We start from the raw sequence: 21,056 nt of genomic DNA on the forward strand, positions 1-21,056 counted from the left end.
GCAGCACGATGGAATCGATGATGAAAGAACAACCCGTAAAGACTTAGCTTCTTTAAGATAAGAATATAATAAAATTATTATTGATATCCTTCGATTACCAACACATTTTGTTTGCCCTGATTCTCAGTAATTAGTTTTGAAGATGCCTCTCATCAGATTTCTAAACTTAGTGCTAGGACTTACCTAGCGCAGGATTGATGCTAGCTACAAAAACGGAGGCACAACTTGTATTGCTGGACAAACGCAAGACCAGAAATTTTGTTAAAGCTGTTGAGATCGGTGAAAAGGAAACATGGTTCGGCTTAGCAAGCCAATCCAATATGCACTATGATTCGCTGGTTGGACACTCTTTAACTGGATCACTTTTTAGTTGGACCTCCGCTAGTTGGCCCATTGTCCAACTAAAAAGCATCTGAATGTCAAAATCTCATGTCAAATTTACTTTGACAATCTATTGAACAATCTTTTGCACTACTAACGTCTTCATAGGAGAAATTTTGACATTTGTCAGTCGGTCCAACTAGCGAATCAAATTCGTTAGTTGGACAAAGGGTGTGGCCCAACCGGCGAATCACGACTGTATTCGCTGTCTTACGCTGGATGCCGGTAGCCAGATGACACGAGAGTGCAATCACATAGAACAGACGTCCATTTTCAGCAATCTCTAACGGTTTCGAAGGTAGTTGGGATATCCAAACCAGGTGCGCTACTGTCATCATGTTTTTTTGTGGCTGAGTTCGACTGACTTGACAGTGGTAGGTTTGTTCCAGTACACGGAAGTCACTCCCTGTTGCTCCGGAGCAAAAAATTCTTGCTCCTTTTCACTCCGATTTGCTACCAGAAGAAGAAAAAGAAAAGAAGATAATACAGGAACGATTTTCTCCCTGTTTGCTCCGGAGTACTTCCAGTTTCTCCTGGTACTGGAACAAACCTGGTTATTCCTCTACCCAGTCAAACTAATCCGGAACCGGTTCGAACTTCCAGTATGAATTCCAGCTCAAATGCATGAACCGATAGAGTCGGAATCGGTTGTTTTCTTTGAGCAAGATCCCAGTAAAGTTCAGCCGGAAATGAACTGGAATTCTGGCTGGTTCCAGTTCGTATTCCGGCTCCAGTGCAACAACCGATTCTAACTAGAATCGGTTGTGGCACTGGAGCCGGAATACGAACTGGAACCAGCCAGAATTCCGGTTCATTTCCGGCTGAGCTTAACTGGGATTCCATACTGAATCCATTCAGGATTTCGAACCGGTTCCGGAATGGATTTGACGTATGGTTGGGATAAGTTGGTTTGGCGGCTGGGGTGCAATCACAGAGAACAGACATCCATGATCGAACAAAAATATTTAAAAAAACGTGTGTGAACATTTGAATTAATATACGATAAACACTAGCGCCGCCACACCAACCTATCCCAACTATCTGTCAAATCCATTCAGGAACCGGTTCGAAATCCTGAATGGATTCAGTATGGAATCTTGCTCAAAGAAAACAATCGTTTCCGACTCTATTGGTTGATTCATTTGAGCTGGAGTTCATGCTGGAAGTCCGAACCGGCTCCGGACTAGTTTGACTGGGTAGAGAAATAACCGCTGTCAATTCTGTCGAACTCAGCCACAAAAAAACATGACGACAGTAGCGCACCTGGTTTAGATATCCAAACTACCTTCGAAACCGTTAGAGATTTTTCACAAGTTGAATGCTGAAGATGGACGTCTGTTCTCTGTGGTATGACGTCATGTCACCCTCTTGGGTTATTTGTACGTCGATCAACGTTGGTCCAACGAACGTCCTTCATTGAACGATTTGTCTCAGTCACCGTGCCTTAGCAGAAAGCTAGCAGAAATCGAGCAAAGCGAAATTGATTCTGACAGAGTTTCTGCCGGAATTTTGCGCGATTTGGACGAAAATTCTGGCAGAGATTTCGCTCAAATGCAACAACCGTTTTTGACAAAGGCGGTTAAACTAACCCATGCTGCTCGCTTTTAACCAGAATCCAGCCAGGATTTCTGTAAACTTTTTGCCACAACTTTGTCAGATGTTTTGCTCGATTCGTGCTAAAATTCAACCAGGTAGAAATTGCCAGGATCTTGTACGGTTTATTTCCGCAGGGTTTTGCTTGGTTCCTGCCAGAATTGCCAGAAAACGCAAGCGAAACCGAGTCCACGCTCAGTTAAGTCGGCAATGAGTCGGAATTCTGGCTGGTTCCAGTTCATATTCCGGCTCGTGACACAACCGATTCTAGTTAGAATCGGTTAGGTGAGACGGAATACGAACTGGAACCAGCCAGTCTTCCAGTTTATTTCCGGCTGAACTTTACTGGGCCACTGAGCCTTTGCTCCCCGCTGAGACGTCCAAAAATTCCCTCTAAGAACGGTTGATTTCAAAATCGTCCAATGAAGGATGTTCATTGGACCAATTTGGACAACGTCCAAATAACCGTTCAAGGAACGTCCATCGTTGGACCCGTGTTGAGCGATTTTGAAACAATTTTTTGGACGTCTCAGTGGGTTGTTTCAAAATCGTTTGTTGAACGGTTATTTGGACGTTGTCCAAATTGGTCCAACGAACGTCCTTCATTGGACAATTTTGAAACCAACCGTTCATAGAGGGATCCAACTCAAATGCAACAACCGATACCGACTCAATCGGTTTCGGAATCGATTGTTGCATTTGAGCTGGAATCGATGCTGACTCCATTCAGGATTCCGAATCAAATTCCGATTGGTTTGACCCGTTTGATCGGGTCTGTAAGCGACTGCCGTTCAGCCGGAAATGAGCTGGAATTCTAGCTGGTTCCAGTTCGTATACGGGCTCCAGTGACACAACCGATTCTAACTATTAGAATCGGTTGTGTCACTGGAGCCCGTATACGAACTGGAACCAGCCAGAATTCCAGCTCATTTCCGGCTGAGCTTAACTGGATGTGTGTACCCAAGATGGGAAAAAGGTGGGAACATTTGACACTTTTGAGTGTATTAGATTAATACCTGCAAAATTAAGCATGGCGGCCGGGGCCCTTGAAGTGAACAACGAGCATCCTGATTGTTTGGCGCACGATGAAAAGTGAGAAAAAGCCGAGCTTCACCTCGGATCTTCCTATTAGAACACTTAGGGACACTTTTTACTTCGAACAAACCGATTAAATTAACTATGACCGAACCGAAAGAAAACTTATGGCAACAGAAAGGCCCACTACGTCATTTGTTTGTGCTTTTCTTCTTCATATCCTCTTGTTTTTTCGGCTTAATCAAATGGGATTTTCGATTGATTGACACCGGTGTAGTGGATTGCACTGGTTTTGCACTTTCTAGCAGAAGTGTCAATGGAACATACCCAGTTTTCTGCACTTCTGCTAGAAAGTGCAAAAACAGTGCAGTTTCAGTGCACTCCACTAAACCGGTGTCAATCAATCGAAAACCCCAAAAGAAAAATGACAACCGCACTCACACACAGAAAAAAATGTGCACACCTGTAACCGTCTTGGTGTGTACCTATTATCTGACATTTCTTAATGAAGAGTCGTAAACAAGTGTTTTAGTGATACAGTTACCCAAATGCATAAACTATTTAAATTGTTAACCGATGCTTAAACACAATCGTGGAACTTTGTGCAAAATGGAAAACGAATCATTGTGTAGAATATGTGGAGTTTCTGCAGTGAAAGAAGTACTGTTAAAAAAATTCAGCGCTGTTGCTGAAATCTACTACCAGCTGACCGCTTTACAGGTTTCTAAATAATGTACAATCGACTAATTGTATATCAATAACGTTGGCATTTTCTAGCCGGAAGACACGAACTCTTCCGACACTGTATGTCAGCGATGTCACAGCACTTTAGTCATGATCGACGATTTTCGGACAATGTGCCTAAAGGCGTTCGATCGACTGAAGAAAACAAAGATAACGGTACATAATTCCAATTTTAAAATATGTAGTTGACAAAGTTGAATATCGCATCTTTCCGGTTGCAGCTTCCCTCATCAATCGATTCAACATCGTCGATCAAGGAAGAAGAAAAAGAGGAAACTGAATTTATGGAAGTAACTTTAAGTGAAGGACCGGATTTTGATCCTGATGTTTTAATGGTAAAAGTGGAAGTATGCTCGAACCAGGAACCGCTGGAGGATGAAAAGTTATTCAATTAATTTATGTTTTGTTCAAGCAACACTAATTGTTTAAAATTACAGTCACATTGAGAATGAAGTTGGTGAAAGCTCAAACATAGATAAATCCTTGAAAAAGAGGAAAGGCCGCATTCCCAAGACAAAGAAATCCCCGAACAGAAAATGCAAGGAAAAGGAGCCACAAAAAAGAGTGTAGGTAACACTTATAAATTATTGATTTCGCGATAGTTATTGGTAACCATTGGATTACAGAAAAATCGAATGCGATCAGTGTGACAAATTCTTCTACGAACAAAAACGGTACGAGGGACACATGCGAGTACATGCGGGACTTAAGCCGGCGGTGTGTGAGATTTGCAAAAAGGGATTCTCCAAGTGGGCCTATCTGAAGGAACATAGGCAGATGGTTCATGAGGCAGTAAAAGAACGGTTGACTTGTGATTTTCCAGGCTGTGGAAGAACGTTTATTTGGAAGCAACATCTCAAATTCCATCAATCCAAGAAACATACAGGACCGCATGAGCCAAAGTCCATGTGCGAGCTGTGCGGAAAGACGTTCACCACCGCTGCCAATCTGAAGGTCGGATTTAGATGTTCATGGATCAATACGTTCCAACAACCTGGTTTATATTTAATATCACACACGAATAATCAGTATTTTTTTATCTATCACACCTTTACAAATAGATCCACAAATATTCTCATGGCGGCAATTTGCCATTCTCCTGCAATTTGTGCGACAAACGAATGGACAGCAAATTCAAGTTGAAGATTCACATGATGCGGCACAAAGGTAGGTTAACCACTCGAATCCATATACTGTGAATTAAGAATTTTGTCTTTATTCTACTCGATTAACACAGGAATCAAACAGCACACTTGCGCTGTGTGCGGTATGAAAAAAACCACTATCACAGAACTGAAAACGCACATGAACTATCACACAAGAGATAAACAATACCCGTGCGATACGTGTGGGGCGGTGTTCTATAGCATAGGAAACAAACTTCGCCACGTTCGGATCGTCCATCAGGGAATTAAGGCGTATTCGTGTACCTACTGCGATCTATCGTTCGGTAAAGCCGAGACTCTGAAACACCACGTTATGACCCATACCGGGGAAAAACCACATGCCTGTGACCTGTGTGGCAAACGATTCATCCAACCAACGGCACTGCAAACTCACAAAAAGACTCACTTGAAAAAATGTAACTAAGCGAATCTTCATCCGACTGAGTTGCGTCTGAATATATCCATTCATATATCTGGTTAATTTGCGACAAAGTTTTATATTTCCGACGTTACCGGTAATAAAGCATTTTCTTAGCTCATTATGCATTTGAATTCATTTGAAAAAAGCATTATTTTCTGGGGTATTGTGTCATTCTATTATAAAATTTATTGAAAACCGTTTTCAGCTAAAAAAAATCAAACCAAGATTTTTGAAGGTTTTTGTAAAAACTGAGGGGAACAGTTTCGGAACTACCTTAAAACTAAGGAATAAATTTTTAGAAAATAGGCGATTTAATTGAATTTTATATGACTTAGGAGATAACACTTTAACAAAAGCACTGTTTTTGAGCGACTTAGTGGAATGTTATATAACTTTTACCTTCCGTTTTAATTCCACTATTCTGATGCAATACACTGATGAAGGCTGCAAGTCGTAGCCGAAATACGTATCAGTAACAGTAAAGTGTATTTTGTTCATCATAGTGGAATTAAAACGGAAGACAACGGTTCAAGTGTTTAATATTAGGAGATAATTTTGTAGATTTTTTAAAGACCTACAATGACAAAAGCCGTTTGGCATAAGACATTTACCAAAAAAGCTATTGACACGACGGTCATTTGACATTAGCACGCGAAGGAAAGCGATGTGGCAGCCAAATTAGACGGTTGCAATCCTATTTTTAGCGCTGGAAGCGGCGGCAATTTTTAAGCGGACCCCACACAGGTAAAAATAGTTTTTGTCCCTTTTTGGGCAGCTAGGGCCGAGGGTGGTGGCTAGCGGGTTTCATACATCCTTGACCTGACTAACGAAGCTATGGTGCCTTGAATACAGGCAACGCAGATCTAAGGCCATCATTGAAATAATGAGTTCTGCGTTTAAATATTGCATGTGACTTTGTATGTACACGTATGTATATGTCTAAGTGTGAGTGCGTAGAATGTTTAGCGTTCGAGTCCTGTCTGAGTTGGGGTTGGTGTTCAATAATTGAGTAATAGAGTGTGTATGTACTGGAGCTGTAGAGCTAGACCAATTGCGTGTGCAGTTCACGATCGTGTGGGGGGTGGAAAGTGTATACTTGTTCGCGCTTGAGCCGTATTGATCAGCTTCTAAGTGCAGTTGCGCTCGCTAAACTATCGGGGCATTTTTGAGTTTTCGAGATTTTAGACATATTGGTGCGTAGACGATCGCGGTTGCATGTTCGCCACTGCATATCGTGGCGAGGGACTCCGACGTTTGTATGGTAGCGTACTCGATCGCGTGGGCTTATATATGTCACGTGTGATGGCGTGTATGCAGCTTTGCGTGTATAGGTTCGGTTCAGTAGCAGTGCGGCAATGGGGTAGATTTCCGGACGTGATCGACCCGTGACCGCGCGAAAACGGGCGCCTGTGGGTTCGGGTTTGTAGATTTGTGAATGCTATCAGGATCATTTTATCAACGGGGTACTAACGTACTTTAGAGATCGCGGGCATAGGTGTGCGTGAATTATCGCGGAGGGCTGTCAAAGATCATCTGGTATATTATCATCTTCGGGAGCCCTGATATGGTACAGTCCAAATTTAGGAGAGTCTCATAAGTCAGAGCTCGTCGCCAAGCCCATCAGGGCGCCTTCAGAGAAAACTTGGCGCTAAACCCACATTGAACATTATGTCGACCATGGCATAAGTGGGTAATAAAGGTTACCGAGTTAACTACTAAATTTGAACACAATGTAGCTTAACTAAAAAGAAAATAATCGTATTTTAAGTTTCTATGTAATATCATCACTGTAACACTGCTTTGGTGGAAAAGCCCCCAGATAACACCAAGGTACAGTACCATGACGAGGGATCGATAGAGACAGAACACACATTGTCAATTTTTAGCATCGGAAGCGGCGGCAGTTTGTAATAGCGGACCCTACACGAGCAAAAATATTGACGGTAAAACAATTGGTGGTGCAAGCACAGAGAACAGACGTCCATTTTCAGCATTCAACTTGTGTAAAAATCCCTAGCGGTTTCGAAGGTAGTTGGGATATCTTCACCAGGTGCGCTACTGTCGTCATGTTTTTAGTGGCTGAGTCGAGACTCACCCCGCATAATAAAATAAGTTCGTCGGAAGACAACATTGAGCTAATGCTGATTAAACTAATGAATTCCATGGGATACAGAATAAAATTTCAAAGGCGTCTGAAATTTCGATTTTGAAATGAGCGTTGTACCTAATACAACATATAAATATGTATTTGATAATACATAACACGCAATAACTGCATTTAATAAAAACCCAATGAAAAAGTTGATTCGAACTGGTTTTAAATTTGAAACTAATTTAAAATTTATTAATAAGTTGATAATTTTCGAGAGGTGGAGTTTCCGGACTCCCAGAACCTTCTCCCAGTAACCGCCCCTTGTTTCAACTGTTTCAACGTCTACTCGTATAGCACCTCAAGTTCGTGACTGTCGATCCATTATAAATAAGTGCAAATTGTATTGAACATGTAATATATAGGCATTTCCACATTGAACATAACCACACTGATAAAAATCAGATCATTTCTATTTGCTTCAAACTACTTAAAATCCGTGTGAAGAAGAAATGCTAATGTTATCATGCACCTACCCTCTATGTGTCAACTGTATAAACTGCCCATAAACGCATAAGAGTCCCATGTGGATTTTTGTCGAAAATGAGTTATCCGTTGGATTGTATTCTGTATCACCACTGAATCACACTACACAAATAAAATTACCGGGTTTGTTCAGAAAATATTAAAAAAAATACCAAAACATGGCTGTTCCATCCATTTGGCTCAATGGATGGGACAATCTTGAACAGCGTTTTTCTCGGCTTGCTGTTTTTCAACATGGGACTCTTATGCTGTTATGGGCAGTAAACTACGTGTGTACTACACATACGTTATATGTGCGAATTATTATAGAATCAAGTTTAATGTGATTGTTATTCTTTATTGAGGAATTTAACCCGATGGTCATTCGCCCTGCCTTATAGTTATGAAACGTGAATGTAAGATTAATATTTCTTGTAAATAAGCACATTAGGTTTATGTGCCAGCAAACAATGTATATATGCCACCATTAATTGCAAAAATCTTGTTTAAAATCAATAGACGTTACATTTACATTTTTATCAGTGCAGCCATGGAATCGTAGTTTGAAGAAATGGCATAATTGCACCACTAGTTTTCAGTTTTAAAGGAAAGCTAACATTTCCACTGCATGTACCCTTTTAGAAGACTAGCGAGTTCTTGAAAATTGCCAGTCTTCGAGTCCAAATCAACCGCTCGTTTAGGCAATCACGTGACGTGACTTTCGGAAGGTTAATGAAAAACGAAATAGATCTCAGAACATCTGTCTTAATTCAATTTTTTTAGGTGTGTCTTTTTGTGTGTTTGTAGTGCCGTGGGTTGGATAAATCGTTTGCCACACAGGTCACAGGCGTGTGGTTTTTCTCCGGTATGGGTCATAACATGATGTTTAAGAGTCTCGGCTTTTCCAAACGATAGATCGCAGTAGGTGCACGAATAAGCCTTAATTCCCTGATGGACGATCCGCACGTGGCGAAGTTTATTTCCTATGCTATAGAACACCGCCCCACACGTCTCGCACGGGTATTGTTTATCTCTCGTGTGATAGTTCATATGCGTTTTCAGTTCTGTGATAGTGGTTTTTTTCAAACCACACTCGGGGCAAGTGTGTTGCTTGATTCCTGTTCGAATAGAGGAAAACACCATTAAACATACAGAGTGTGCATTCGTATGAATAGTTCACCTTTGTGCCGCATCAAGTGAATTTTCAATTTAAAGTTGCTTTCCATTCGTTTGCCACACAAATTACAGGAGAATGGTAATTTCCCGCCATGGGAATATTTGTGGATCTACGACAAACGAGAAAAACGTAATGATTATACACAATAAACATAATAAGTCAAGAATGATGCAACAGTAAACAGAAAATAAATACTATTCCATGTTCAACCAACTCAAATGTAGCAGTACATCATACCTTCAGATTAGCAATGGTGGTGAACGTTTTTCCGCACTGTTCGCACATGTGTCTTGATTTGGGCTGAAGTGGTACCGTATGCTTTTTGACTTGATGCAATTTGAGATGATGTTTCAAAGCAAACGTCCTTCCACAGCCGGGAACTTCGCAAGTCAATCGTTCTTTTGCGGGTTCATGAACCATCTGCTGATGTTCCTTCAGATAGGGCCACTTGGAGAATGTCTTCTGGCAAATCTCACACACCGCCGATTTCAGTCCCGCATGAATCCGCATGTGTCCCTCGTATCGCTTTTGTTCGTAGAAGAACTTGTCGCACTGTTCGCATTCAATTTTTCTATAATACCAAGGTCAGTTATTGAAGTTAATAAAATAAGTGTACCTTAGCACCTGCGCTTCCTTTTCTTCGTATTAGAAGCACGTCCGTTCTTCGCGTTCAATGACTCACTTTTTCCAGGATTCTCATCAGCTTCATTCTCATATTGACTGAAATTTCAAAAAAAGTAGAATACGACAACACAAAATAACTGATCAATACTTTTCATCCTTTTCCAGAGTTTCCTGATTGCAGCATTCTTCTCCTTTCCCCAACATATCCGGCTCAAAATTCGATCCAACACTAAGACCCATTTCAAAAAATTCGACTTCCACTTTTTCTTCCTCCTTAATTAGCAACTTGGGACCAAATGACGAGGAAATCTATGAACAGTCAATAGTGCGTTTTATTATAAAATAAGTTACCAAAATTAAGAAGTACCGTTTTTTTCAATCGATCGAACACCTCCAGACACATTGACCGAAACTTATCGATCTGGACCAGAGTGTTGTAACATTGTTGACAGGCAGTGTCGGGGAACTCCGTGTCATCCGGCTAAAAGATGCAATGTTTATTATTACCTGCAGTGTCCAGGCGGATTTTGTTCGAAACCTGTAAAGCGGTCAATTTGTAGTAGATATCAGCGACAACGCTGAATTTTAGAAACGATACTTTCTCCACTTCTAAATTCCCGCATATTCTGCACATTGATTCATGTTCCATATTGCAACTATTTTTGTGTGTGAGGGCAGTCAATGATTTTGTACTGATTATTCGTATAAAAACTTTTGACTGGTTTGTAGATTAAGCAGATCTTATTAAATAATTGTACATAAAATATAAATTTTATTGATACACCTTGTTTATATGATCTGATTCTTTTTCAAAATATTGGAGCTGTCATATACCCAGTAAAATTTAATCGGAAATGAGCCACAATTCTGGCTGTTTCGAATTCGTATTCCGACTCAACCATTCTAACTAGTCTTTGGAGCCGGAATATGAACTAGAACCAGTCTGCTTTCCGACTCATTTTCCTTCTGAACTTCACTGGGTAGCTGTGATCTTTTACCCAGTTAAGTTCAACTGGAAATGAGCCGGAATTCTGGCTGGCTCTAATTCGTATTCCGGCTCCAGTGATACAACCGATTCTAACTATGGGTACCCCGGCTGATTCCCAGTTAAACTCATTCCGGAACCGGTTCGGATTTCTGAATGGAGTAATTATGGATTCCAAATCAAATGCAACAACCGATTCCGACTCAGAATCGGTTGTTGCATTTGATTTGGAATCCAAAATGACTCTATTCAGGATTCCGAATCAAATTCCGAATGGTTTGACCGGGTTACAGTTAGGCTGCACGGTAAAAAAAACTTTACCCATTTTATGTATTCAAATTGCCCATTTTCGGAAGTTATTCAAGCTGTCAAAAAATGGGTATTTTTTGTTTCTAACAATGAGTACTTTTTATCCATTTCACAACTACTCGATGAGGTAATGCCCAGTTAAACTCATTCCGGAACCGGTTCGGATTTCTGAATGGAGTCATTATGGATTCCAAATCAAATGCAACAACCGATTCCGACTCAGAATCGGTTGTTGCATTTGATTTGGAATCCATACTGACTCCATTCAGGATTCCGAATCAAATTCCGAATGGTTTGACCGGGTGTCAATGGGTATATTGATCTTAACAATGGGTGAAAACTCCTTAAGAATTATTTCAAGCAAGTTAACCTGCTAACTAAGGATCGTAGCGGAACCTGCAAATTATCGGCCTGCATCGGAGTCCGTGGTGGAAACGGAACATTTCGGCAATGCTCCGAAAACAACGGCTGTTTAGACCTGGGAGGGAGAAACAGACACTACGCACGAAGTGTAAATAATAGCACTTGTCAAGAAGCAAGAAAACTTTCGACAGCCAAAATCAATCAAGGTGGGCGACGCATAAATGAGCAAATTTCTTTTTGCGTGTCATTGATGCAAGCGTGTTACCGGCACATGACTTCAATCGTGTGATGGAAAGGATCTTGGGACAGTATAAAATCAGTGAAAGTTTTTTTCCCGGGTGCTTCACATTGATTTGAAGATAAAGTCAGCCGACAGTTTGCTTCCAGTACTCGAGTGAAATGGGACAAATTTCGGAACAATGTGTCTAATCTTATACTTTTAAAATAGGATTTTTGTGCCGTTCTTCTCCTTCATTCTACCACGGTTTCCTAAAAAATTGCTTAAACTGAATATTAAAAACCGATACAACATTAAATTCAATCTGAAAAATAAAATTTAATTTTATAAAAATTTAACTAACAGAATCCTTGAATAAGGAAACTCGCCGGTAGAGGCATGTTTATCTGATTTGTGAAATGTTGACCAATGCATAGGTATTTGATAGGTAGATATATATATATATATATATATATATATATATATATATATATATATATATATATATATATATATATATATATATATATATATATATATATATATATATATATATATATATATATATATATATATATATATATATATATATATATATATATATATATATATATATATATATATATATATATATATATATATATATATATATATATATATATATATATATATATATATATATATATATATATATATATATATATATATATATATATATATATATATATATATATATATATATAGGTACGGCTGCAGCCTTGGAACGTAAATATCCATATAATGAAATAAACGACAAAACGTTTGATATAACATGTTTTCGTTTTTATATTTCCCCTTTATTTACTACTGAAAAATATTGCCATCCTAAATAAAGTACAGAAAACTGTTTCCACCTTTCTTTTTACATCATCAAACAATTTTAACCGTCGAACTGTCAAATTTAGCCAAGGTTATTTTGCAAATAACTTTCGAAGTGTAAGATTTTAACTAATAGAAATGGAATTTTTTCATGATTCTGATCATCAGATTAAGCTGCATGAGCACCCGAACATTAAAAATATTATGTCGATGTCAAACTTCACGTCGAAGTAACTTGCTAATTTTTTTCGAAACTTTGTTTATATTTATTAGCATGCATCTAAGCCGTTGATGATTTTCATTTTCGCAGTATACTCTCAAAAGAAACTTTAAACTGGAGAACCATCAAATCTGACTAGCAAGGTGTCACTCATTCTAAAATTGTTAAATCAGTCACAAATTTTTAAAACTTTCTTCGCACGATTTACACCATTATTACTTGTCTTTACTATAGATATGAAAATAGCTTTTATGACATGTTTTAAATAGAAAGATGATATAAATTATTTTAAACCAAAAAGTATTTTTGAATTACCAAAAAACTTGCACGTCACAGCATATTTTTTGATTCCATATTCCCATTTCTTGGAGTAGAGAACATTTACAGCGTCGTCACATTTCCATAACTGGTTTTATAACAAGCATAAAATATATTTTAGGCGTAGTTCATTAAGCTTAAAATGTAAATATTATTTGAAATTTCATATAAAATTAGCGTTTATTTTACATTATAGCAAGATCGCAATATTGTCTTAAAACGATGCTCGAAACTTTTGAACGCATCTAAATTCTTATTCATCATTGAATACATAGAAATACAATTTATTTGATTGTGGCAGCACGGATTACCGAAAAATCTATCTGGCTAATTTCAAAATGGCATTAAAATCACAAAAAAACTTTAATGATATTTACTGCTACACCCAATCTAGACAAAAAATCAAGGAAATTCATCGTTCGGAAACATTTTCAAGCAAGCATATGATAACAATACTCTCATTTCCTCGATGAACACTTTTTTGTGGCTCGGAGTGACAGTTTCGTTCTGGCTGGCTATGACATTCACATTTATTGAGTCTGTTTCTCCCTCCCAGGTTTAGACTACTGAGGATGTTGCAAATATGCACTAGTTCGGCATTTTTAGAACAGCCAAAAGATCCAGCCACAGAGAACAGACATCCATGATCGAACAAAAATATTTAAAAAACGTGTGTAAACATTTGAGTTAATATACGAAAAACACTAGCGCCGCCACACCAACCTATCCCAACTATCCGTCAAATCGATTCCGGAACCGGTTCGAAATCCTGGATGGATTCAGCATGGAATCTAGCTCAAAGAAAACAACCGATTCCGACTCTATCGGTTGACGCATTTGAGCTGGAAGTCCCAATCGGTTCCGGACTAGTTTGACAGGGTAGAGGAATAACCGCTGTCAATTCTGTCGCACTCAGCCACAAAAAACATGACGACAGTAGCGCACCTGGTTTAGATATCCAAACTACCTTCGAAACCGTTAGAGATTTTACACAAGTTGAATGCTGAAGATGGACGTCTGTTCTCTGTGATCCAGCCATCAAAAATATATCCAGTTGGCGATTTTATTTTGTTCAGGAGTTTTGGAATAGGATCTCTATAGATTCCTATACTTTTGTAAGGAGACAATAATGTAAAATGAGTGTTATTTTATGTTTTTTTTTAATTCAGAAACAATTCTATTGACAGTATTTTTAATTCTGGCGCGATTTTCATAAATGGATATTTTTTACGCATTTTGTTGTAACAATTCTGCGAAAAATAATGGGTAAACTATACCCAGTTTGACGTACAAGGTCTGTACTCATTCAAAGGTACAAACCAACGACACGACTAGACACTGGAATTTCAAAACTGTATCGCAAATCTGACTACTCCTCAGTGACTCAGGTAACTGGTAATGTAAAATATGACTTTTCGTTAGAAAATGCATGAAACTACCAACACTGAAAAATCTGTTGTTATTTTTTCCAAATAACCTCTTGCATCCCTTGGTTACGCAGGGAAAAACAAATACACCACAACAATACAAATCTTGATTTTTAAAATATGTTATAATAGTCTGATTATTGCGCTAATGGTTACTACTATTTTCAGCGATCAAGATACGACTCATGGATAATTCGCAGATCGGGACCAGTTTGCTGAACAACGTTCTCTTCGATAAAGTTCGTCTCCCCCCAGTAACACTCCAATCTTTTGAAAGGCTAAAAAGGTTTCACCACTAATGACAATTGCTACCTGGTTTTGCTGATGAAATTTTCTGACATCTTCCTAGTTAAATCCATTCCGAACCGGTTCGGAATTTTGAATGGAATCAGAATGGATTCCAACTCAATCGGTTTCGGAATCAGTCGTTGCAATTGAGTTAGAATCTATACTGACTCTATTCAGGAGTCCGAATCAAATTTCGAATGGTTTGACCGGGTTGGATATCTTCAAAAATTCCTGCCAACACGCACCAGAGTCCTACTGATGATCGTAGTACCAAATACAAACATATTTGTATTTGGTAGTACCCTCACATTTGTGCCTGCATTAACTGGCTGTAGGTATCTGAAGCTGTAGTGTTGGAAATTAAAAACAGAGCTCCCTGGAGGTCGAGCCCATGTCAGACAGTTCGAGAATTTAATTGATGTTTATCTTCCAGATGCCACAAAGCTGCAAGTTTTATCTTCTACTTTCCCCGGTCATCGTTGTCTGCCCTCTCACCCCTGTGGTATACTTATGAAATATCACAAGTGTCCGAATTAAAAAGTGAGAAGAATATATTTTCAATCCTGTGGTGATGTAAATTCTTAAAGACTACACATACTACAATTTGGTATCCCTTATAGACAATATAATTTAAACAATATCAATAGTACAGCCTTTGTGAATCCTTCTTGATCATGATCTGCCTTCAGCGCCCCTCAAAGAGACACATCACTGTTCAAAGACAACCGCATGCAGCGCTTCTTGTGCTTGCAGTACGATGCACCATCGCTGAATCGTTTCTGACAGATTTCACACCGAAATGGTTTCTCGCCTGTATGGGTCCTGCAACCAAAAAAAAACTTCCTTTTCATTAACAACCCAACTACTATAAACTCTTTCTCACCGGCGATGTATGCTCAAGTGATCCTTTCGCATAAAATCTTTCCGACATATATCGCACCGGTATTGCTTCCCGCGGCTATGGGTGAGCACGTGCGTTCGCAGGGCGGATGCCGATTTGTACAATTTACTGTTGCAGATGGGACAGTCATACCTACGCTCTTCATTGTGATGATTTTCGACGTGGGTTTGCAGCCGGTGAATTGTCGCATTGTGCGCGCCGCAGTACATACAGGTGTACTTGTCCGTATGAATCTCTTTATGGCAACTCAGATGTTGCGTAGACAAAAAGGTTTTTGGACAAACCGGACACTGCACGTATGGATACGTTTCATTAGAGTGGTCCTGTCGAATATGTTCAATCAGTTCACTAGATTTTCTGTGAGGTCGATTACAGAGCTTACAGATCAAAAAAAAAGAAAGACCCCAGCCCTCTGGCAACTCTATACCATCATATGGAGTTTGACCGCGACCTACATATTGAGTTCTACAAGATGACGACACGAATGAACTCATACTGAATGAAGTTCATGTTTGACAATTCTCGGTGGTTTGTTTACTTTGTTAGTTGCTTGAGTGCGAGTGCAACGGGTGCTTATCTGTTACTTTCGAACTCACGTAATTCCCAAGTAAACAAACCACCAAGTATTGTCAAACGAAGTTCATTCGGCTCATTTTGTGGGGTTAGGTCGGTTGATGTAAAGCCTAATATGGGGCGTTATAGCTATAAAGCCCCAAACAAAGAATTATGTTGGGCACTATACACGATATTCAAGCATTCCACACGACGTTTTGCATCTTGTGGGATGATTTAACACCGTATTATTCAGAAAAACAACATTTAGTAACTAATTACAGCTTTTAATCATTCGATTCAAAGTTAATGTTTTGATTTTCATGGCAGTGATGTTGGCTGTACAGAGACGTCGTCCTTGACAGGGGGCTGAAAGACCACAAAGAGAATCTCTCATTGTTACTTACGTCCTATTCTAAATTTTCTCTAGATTTCAAGGGTTAACCCAGTTAAGCTCAGCCGGAAATGAACCAGAATTCTGGCTGGTTCCAGTTCGTATTCCGGCTCCAGTGACACAACCGATTCTAGTTAGAATCGGTTGTGTCACTGGAGCCCGTGTACGAACTGGAACCAGTCAGAATTCCAGTTCAATTCCGGCTGAGTTTTACTGGGAACGAACGACGGCGCCACTGGCATTTTGAAAAAAATGACAGCACTGTGTTTTTAAAAGATAACAGGTTACGGGAGAACTTCGTTTATCGCAAGGATTTCCAGTATCGTTTTTTTAATGTTTAAATAGCAAAGATCTAGTCCAATTAAATTTAGGAACTTTTGCGATTGCAGTATTTTTAAATCGAAACCATTTGTGAGTTATAATTTTAACTTATTCAATCTGAAACAAAATCTGTGTAATCGAAACAGTAAAGACAGAGCATTAAATTCCTAATTTGGTAAAAATTCCCCATTGGAAGTGTCGTTTTCATAATCATGTCCTGCAAAGAGATGGAAGAATTTCAAACCAAGTACAATATTATCGATGAGAGGCCCCCCTATAATACACCATTGAAGGCACAATATAAGCAGTAAGTAGTATTTTGCCCTTGAAGGGAACTAGGTGTAACCTTCGCTTTTAAGATTTTCATAGTTGATACCTATGTCATGCTAAACAGTCGACACATGTGTGTTTTGTTTTAGAGGATTTGCATTCTACACCATGAAAGAGCGGCTTCCAATCATCTTAACTCAAGTAATTGATAGGCTGTCCAAAGACAAAGAGAAAATTTTGGAACATTTCGGCGAGGTAAGTTAAATTTTGTTTAGGGGATTTTTTCATAAATTGTTAAACTGTAATAGTCTAATAGCGAAATGTACTTAGCTTTTGATCTTTTCTACTATATTTGCAAAAACATATAAAACAATAAATTAACCATAACACAGACTGCTCGTGATGAGCTCAAGAATGCCATTGGAGAAATATCCAAGCTCAAGTATGAACTACAGACGGACAAGGAATTCAAACCGATCGTTAGTGAACTTGGCGATGAACAACTATGGAACGATTTTATTGCATCACTGGGAGAGGAAAATACGTACTATTCGACCTGTTGGCTATACGCAGAAACCTACATGTACCGACGGTTGAACAACATTTTCGAGAACACGTGGGTATCTGCCGGTGGAAGCTGTCGTGCAATCATACCTGTTGTATAACCAAGACTTATTATTGTAGAACTACTTTGAAGAAGCTGGATTATTTTCAGCAACAGAACCGTTGTGACCTTTCCATTACTGCCGGCCAGGAAGTTAAGCTGGACGGTGATCCATTCAGTTTGCTCGAGTCCTTGAATAGCTTCATCATCAGCGATCATAGCGATGCCATCTGGGATTGTGTCCGAACTTGCAAAGACTCGGCCATTGACATTATAAACGACAATTCAGGTTACGAACTGTTTACCGATCTCTGCCTGGCGGATTTCATCATTGAACATCAACTTGCTACCCGGGTCAATTTCAACGTAAAAGCCATCCCGTGGTACATTTCAGATGTCACCCCAAAAGATCTGCAATGGACGTTGGATACTCTGGAGACTCACGAAAATCCGCTGCTTGCAAACTTCGGAAAGCGACTGAAAGCTCGTTTTACCGCGGGAACCTTGAACCTAAAACCCGTAGACAATTTTTGGACCTCACCTTATGAGTTCTATCGAATGAAGGAGATTAACCCAAGGTTATATCATGATCTATCCCAATCTGGGCTGTTGATCTTCAAGGGTGACCTGAACTACCGTAAATTACTCGGTGATTTCAACTTCCCCTACACGACGCCGTTCCGGGAAACGTTGCGGGACTTCGTGCCAACCAACCTGTGCACTCTACGCACGGTCAAAGCTGATCTTATTAGCGGGATTGCGGAAGGGCTTTCGGATGAGCTTTACGCCAAAGACGACCAGTGGATGGTCACTGGCGAGTACGGAATCATTCAGTTCACCCACAAATAGTTACAGTCGGAAAATACAATCATTAATGCTCTGGTAGTTTATTCAACAAACCTTCGCAGGTATCGTTACGTTTGTTTAGTTAGTTGAAAATAGTGTTTTCAAAACCATATAAATGGAATTTCAAGTACTCTCTGTTTGCGTGTCTCTCTTTGTGTTGTTTTGCTATATTTTCAGACTATTTGGTTTTAAATAAAATACCAATAATAGCAACAGAGATAAAGTTCAGAAAATCTGAGATGTAAAATAAATAACTGCTAAGCGTTTTTTGAGTTGAGAACGTGCTACAACGCGATCTTTGTATATCGTCCGTGATAAGAATCGATCCAAATGTCAAAACAGCACCACGCTGTCATCACTAGAACACAATCGTGTCCTGATCTTCGACGGAATAGAAATCCAAACTTTTACCGTGATTTTCCAGTGGAATCCGAACGTCCCGTTTGCGATCGAACAATGACAGTTGTAGTCCACCCTGGCGGTCCGATGGACCGAATAGTTTCACGATCAAATTTTCCAACGTTTGCAGATTGATTCGTTTGGGGACCTTTTTCTCGCGCATTTCGCCCGTCCTTTCATTCAGCAAGTGTAGGTTCAGCATGTTCGATACTTTGCGGTTGTCTGGCAGGAACTGTTCAGGGCTACCGAGTCCTAGTGGAAAAAAAGAACCATACAGCTAGAGATTGGTAACAATAGAAGGAAATGTGACAATTGAAGCAACTTACTTTCCATTATCCGTGGGTACATCCGGTGCGTCTTGAAGAAAGCCTTCAATTGCTGGGCATCATTTCGAATCAAACACCATTGGACGGCATACATTTTCCACATATCGCACTCCGAGTCACGGCGAAGCTTTTCGCCGATTCCGGAACGATTAAATGTCTTCAACCCGGCGATGGATCCGACGACTCTCGCTTCCGTTTCCTCGTAACTCACGCCTGCATCCGGATCCATGGTCAGATGCTCCAGCGCTACCAGTTTGTCCAGTTCGTTAAATGTTGCACACTGGTCTACTATTGGGTTGTCCCGCAAGTAGAGAATCCTTAACTTCGAGAATAGAGAAATCTTTTCCGTGTGCGAACAATCCGGAAAGCTGATTTGACGAATTCCATTTGCATTGAGTGACAGTTCCTGCAGCTCTGGTATCCGACCAAGTGCGATAATTGAATGTTTATCTTCTATTTGATTATTTTGAAGATCTAAGACTTGCAATTTGGTTAACGTAAGATCATAACTTTCCTCTGTTATGACACGCAACCCGTTGTCCTCTAGCGATAGGCTTTCAATCAGAGGCCACATTCGAGCAAGTCGCACTATTTCCGACCAAGAGCTGAGAGCACATTTCTTCAGTATCAATTTTTTTAAATTGTGGAATTTGGTTACCAACGAGCAAATTTCGTCGTCCGTCGGTCTAACGAGACGATTGTTGGAAAGGTTGATCTCTTGTAATGTTGGAATTTGGGCAATGATATCACCAACAAGCTTCCAATTCCAAAGCAACGTCGCGGAAACATCTAGCGAGCAAAGACTTGTGAGGGTGGATAAATCCCCCGCGGAATTAACAGGAAAATAAGCTACCGACACATCAACCAATTGACTCAAGTTACTTTGTTTGACGCCGAGCTTTTCCATTCCAACAACCTGTAAAAAAATGATAGCTATTACTTTGAGTTTTCTCCAATAGAAAGAAAATGTTCCAGTCGAGTGCACTCCGTCAAAGCACCACCTACCTCAAAAAGGGGCGCATGCATCTGTTTCTGCACTTCTTTCAGCATTTCCGCACCCAAACCGAGAGTGTCCTCGGTCATGATGTACTTGTCATTGATTGCCTCCAGCAGTGACATGAATGTCGGAATTTTTTCGCTGCGGATCATCGATCCTGCCTTTTCGTTTCTATCAAAAGTAAAAGTGCTTATGTTGCATGTAAACAAACAAGGGATGACTCATACGCTTCCTCCCACACAAATGCACTGTACTAACCTTGTTTGGAAGTACTCGACACCATTCACCATTCCGGAATGCTTACCCCGTTGAGGATCGTCCCATTCGACCCCAACCCATTCTCCTTCAGTGTTGACCACCTATAATCACCGTACAAGGACAACTTACGAAAAACTTCCATCACGAAAAAAGGAAATAAAACTTACCTCTCCAATGTATCGAATGGTTCCAAAGTGTTGACCAATCCGGATACGAACACCAGTCTCCAGACGGCACTGTGGGATCATTTCCTTTCTGATTAAAGATATCTGAACTAGATTTACGACAAACTCGAGTGAAAATTTGCGATCCTACAAACAGTTGGTGTTCAGCGATTACTTTCTTCCTTGACAAAAAGTTCACGTAGTGAAAATTACAAAAGTAAAATGAAAACATCAGCACAAAGGAAACGTCATAATTCGACGTTATAGGCGTTACGAAATGAGCC

The 21,056-nt window shown here is 39.7% G+C and overlaps 4 protein-coding genes across 4 annotated transcripts; 2 read left to right on the forward strand and 2 right to left on the reverse strand.

The window, feature by feature from the left end:
* Positions 1 to 3,497: 3,497 nt before the first annotated feature.
* Positions 3,498 to 5,458, forward strand: LOC131692782 (zinc finger protein 431-like). Its single transcript, XM_058980047.1, has 7 exons — positions 3,498 to 3,729; positions 3,787 to 3,909; positions 3,975 to 4,135; positions 4,191 to 4,319; positions 4,380 to 4,707; positions 4,815 to 4,920; positions 4,991 to 5,458. The coding sequence occupies exons 1-7, from the start codon at positions 3,586 to 3,588 to the stop codon at positions 5,341 to 5,343; spliced, it is 1,344 nt and encodes a 447-aa protein (XP_058836030.1). The 5' UTR covers positions 3,498 to 3,585; the 3' UTR covers positions 5,344 to 5,458.
* A 3,252-nt stretch (positions 5,459 to 8,710) lies between these two features.
* Positions 8,711 to 10,585, reverse strand: LOC131692669 (gastrula zinc finger protein XlCGF46.1-like). The gene is made up of 7 exons (XM_058979834.1): positions 10,294 to 10,585; positions 10,123 to 10,236; positions 9,904 to 10,064; positions 9,756 to 9,851; positions 9,369 to 9,702; positions 9,135 to 9,240; positions 8,711 to 9,072 (listed from the first exon to the last, which is right to left on the reverse strand). The coding sequence occupies exons 1-7, from the start codon at positions 10,402 to 10,404 to the stop codon at positions 8,720 to 8,722; spliced, it is 1,275 nt and encodes a 424-aa protein (XP_058835817.1). The 5' UTR covers positions 10,405 to 10,585; the 3' UTR covers positions 8,711 to 8,719.
* A 6,256-nt stretch (positions 10,586 to 16,841) lies between these two features.
* On the forward strand, positions 16,842 to 19,038 carry LOC131694193 (damage-control phosphatase ARMT1-like). The gene is made up of 4 exons (XM_058982681.1): positions 16,842 to 17,215; positions 17,328 to 17,433; positions 17,571 to 17,794; positions 17,863 to 19,038. Exons 1-4 carry the CDS (start codon positions 17,121 to 17,123, stop codon positions 18,629 to 18,631), a joined length of 1,194 nt encoding a protein of 397 aa, XP_058838664.1. The 5' UTR covers positions 16,842 to 17,120; the 3' UTR covers positions 18,632 to 19,038.
* Positions 18,646 to 21,001, reverse strand: LOC131694192 (tubulin-specific chaperone E). The gene is made up of 5 exons (XM_058982680.1): positions 20,776 to 21,001; positions 20,609 to 20,709; positions 20,359 to 20,521; positions 19,354 to 20,269; positions 18,646 to 19,279 (listed from the first exon to the last, which is right to left on the reverse strand). The coding sequence occupies exons 1-5, from the start codon at positions 20,854 to 20,856 to the stop codon at positions 18,987 to 18,989; spliced, it is 1,554 nt and encodes a 517-aa protein (XP_058838663.1). The 5' UTR covers positions 20,857 to 21,001; the 3' UTR covers positions 18,646 to 18,986.
* Between the last annotated feature and the right edge of the window lie 55 nt (positions 21,002 to 21,056).

This window comes from Topomyia yanbarensis, chromosome 3, assembly GCF_030247195.1.
Source record: "Topomyia yanbarensis strain Yona2022 chromosome 3, ASM3024719v1, whole genome shotgun sequence".
NCBI classification, from domain to species: domain Eukaryota; kingdom Metazoa; phylum Arthropoda; class Insecta; order Diptera; family Culicidae; genus Topomyia; species Topomyia yanbarensis.

Bases quoted from the DNA above. Each gene is read 5' to 3' on its own strand.
- LOC131692782 (XM_058980047.1), top strand. From the start codon at position 3,586: ATGCTTAAACACAATCGTGGAACTTTGTGCAAAATGGAAAACGAATCA. The intron at 3,910-3,974 runs GTACATAATTCC...TTCCGGTTGCAG, and splicing joins TGAAGAAAACAAAGATAACG to CTTCCCTCATCAATCGATTC. The intron at 4,136-4,190 runs GTTATTCAATTA...TTAAAATTACAG, and splicing joins GAACCGCTGGAGGATGAAAA to TCACATTGAGAATGAAGTTG.
- LOC131694193 (XM_058982681.1), top strand. From the start codon at position 17,121: ATGTCCTGCAAAGAGATGGAAGAATTTCAAACCAAGTACAATATTATC. The intron at 17,216-17,327 runs GTAAGTAGTATT...GTTTTGTTTTAG, and splicing joins TTGAAGGCACAATATAAGCA to AGGATTTGCATTCTACACCA. The intron at 17,795-17,862 runs GTGGGTATCTGC...TTATTATTGTAG, and splicing joins AACAACATTTTCGAGAACAC to AACTACTTTGAAGAAGCTGG.
- LOC131694192 (XM_058982680.1), bottom strand. From the start codon at position 20,856: ATGATCCCACAGTGCCGTCTGGAGACTGGTGTTCGTATCCGGATTGGT. The intron at 20,522-20,608 runs GTTAGTACAGTG...TACTTTTGATAG, and splicing joins GTCGAGTACTTCCAAACAAG to AAACGAAAAGGCAGGATCGA. The intron at 20,270-20,358 runs GTAGGTGGTGCT...ATTTTTTTACAG, and splicing joins TGCATGCGCCCCTTTTTGAG to GTTGTTGGAATGGAAAAGCT.
- LOC131692669 (XM_058979834.1), bottom strand. From the start codon at position 10,404: ATGGAACATGAATCAATGTGCAGAATATGCGGGAATTTAGAAGTGGAG. The intron at 10,237-10,293 runs GTTTCGAACAAA...TGCATCTTTTAG, and splicing joins ACAAATTGACCGCTTTACAG to CCGGATGACACGGAGTTCCC. The intron at 10,065-10,122 runs GTACTTCTTAAT...GACTGTTCATAG, and splicing joins TCGATCGATTGAAAAAAACG to ATTTCCTCGTCATTTGGTCC.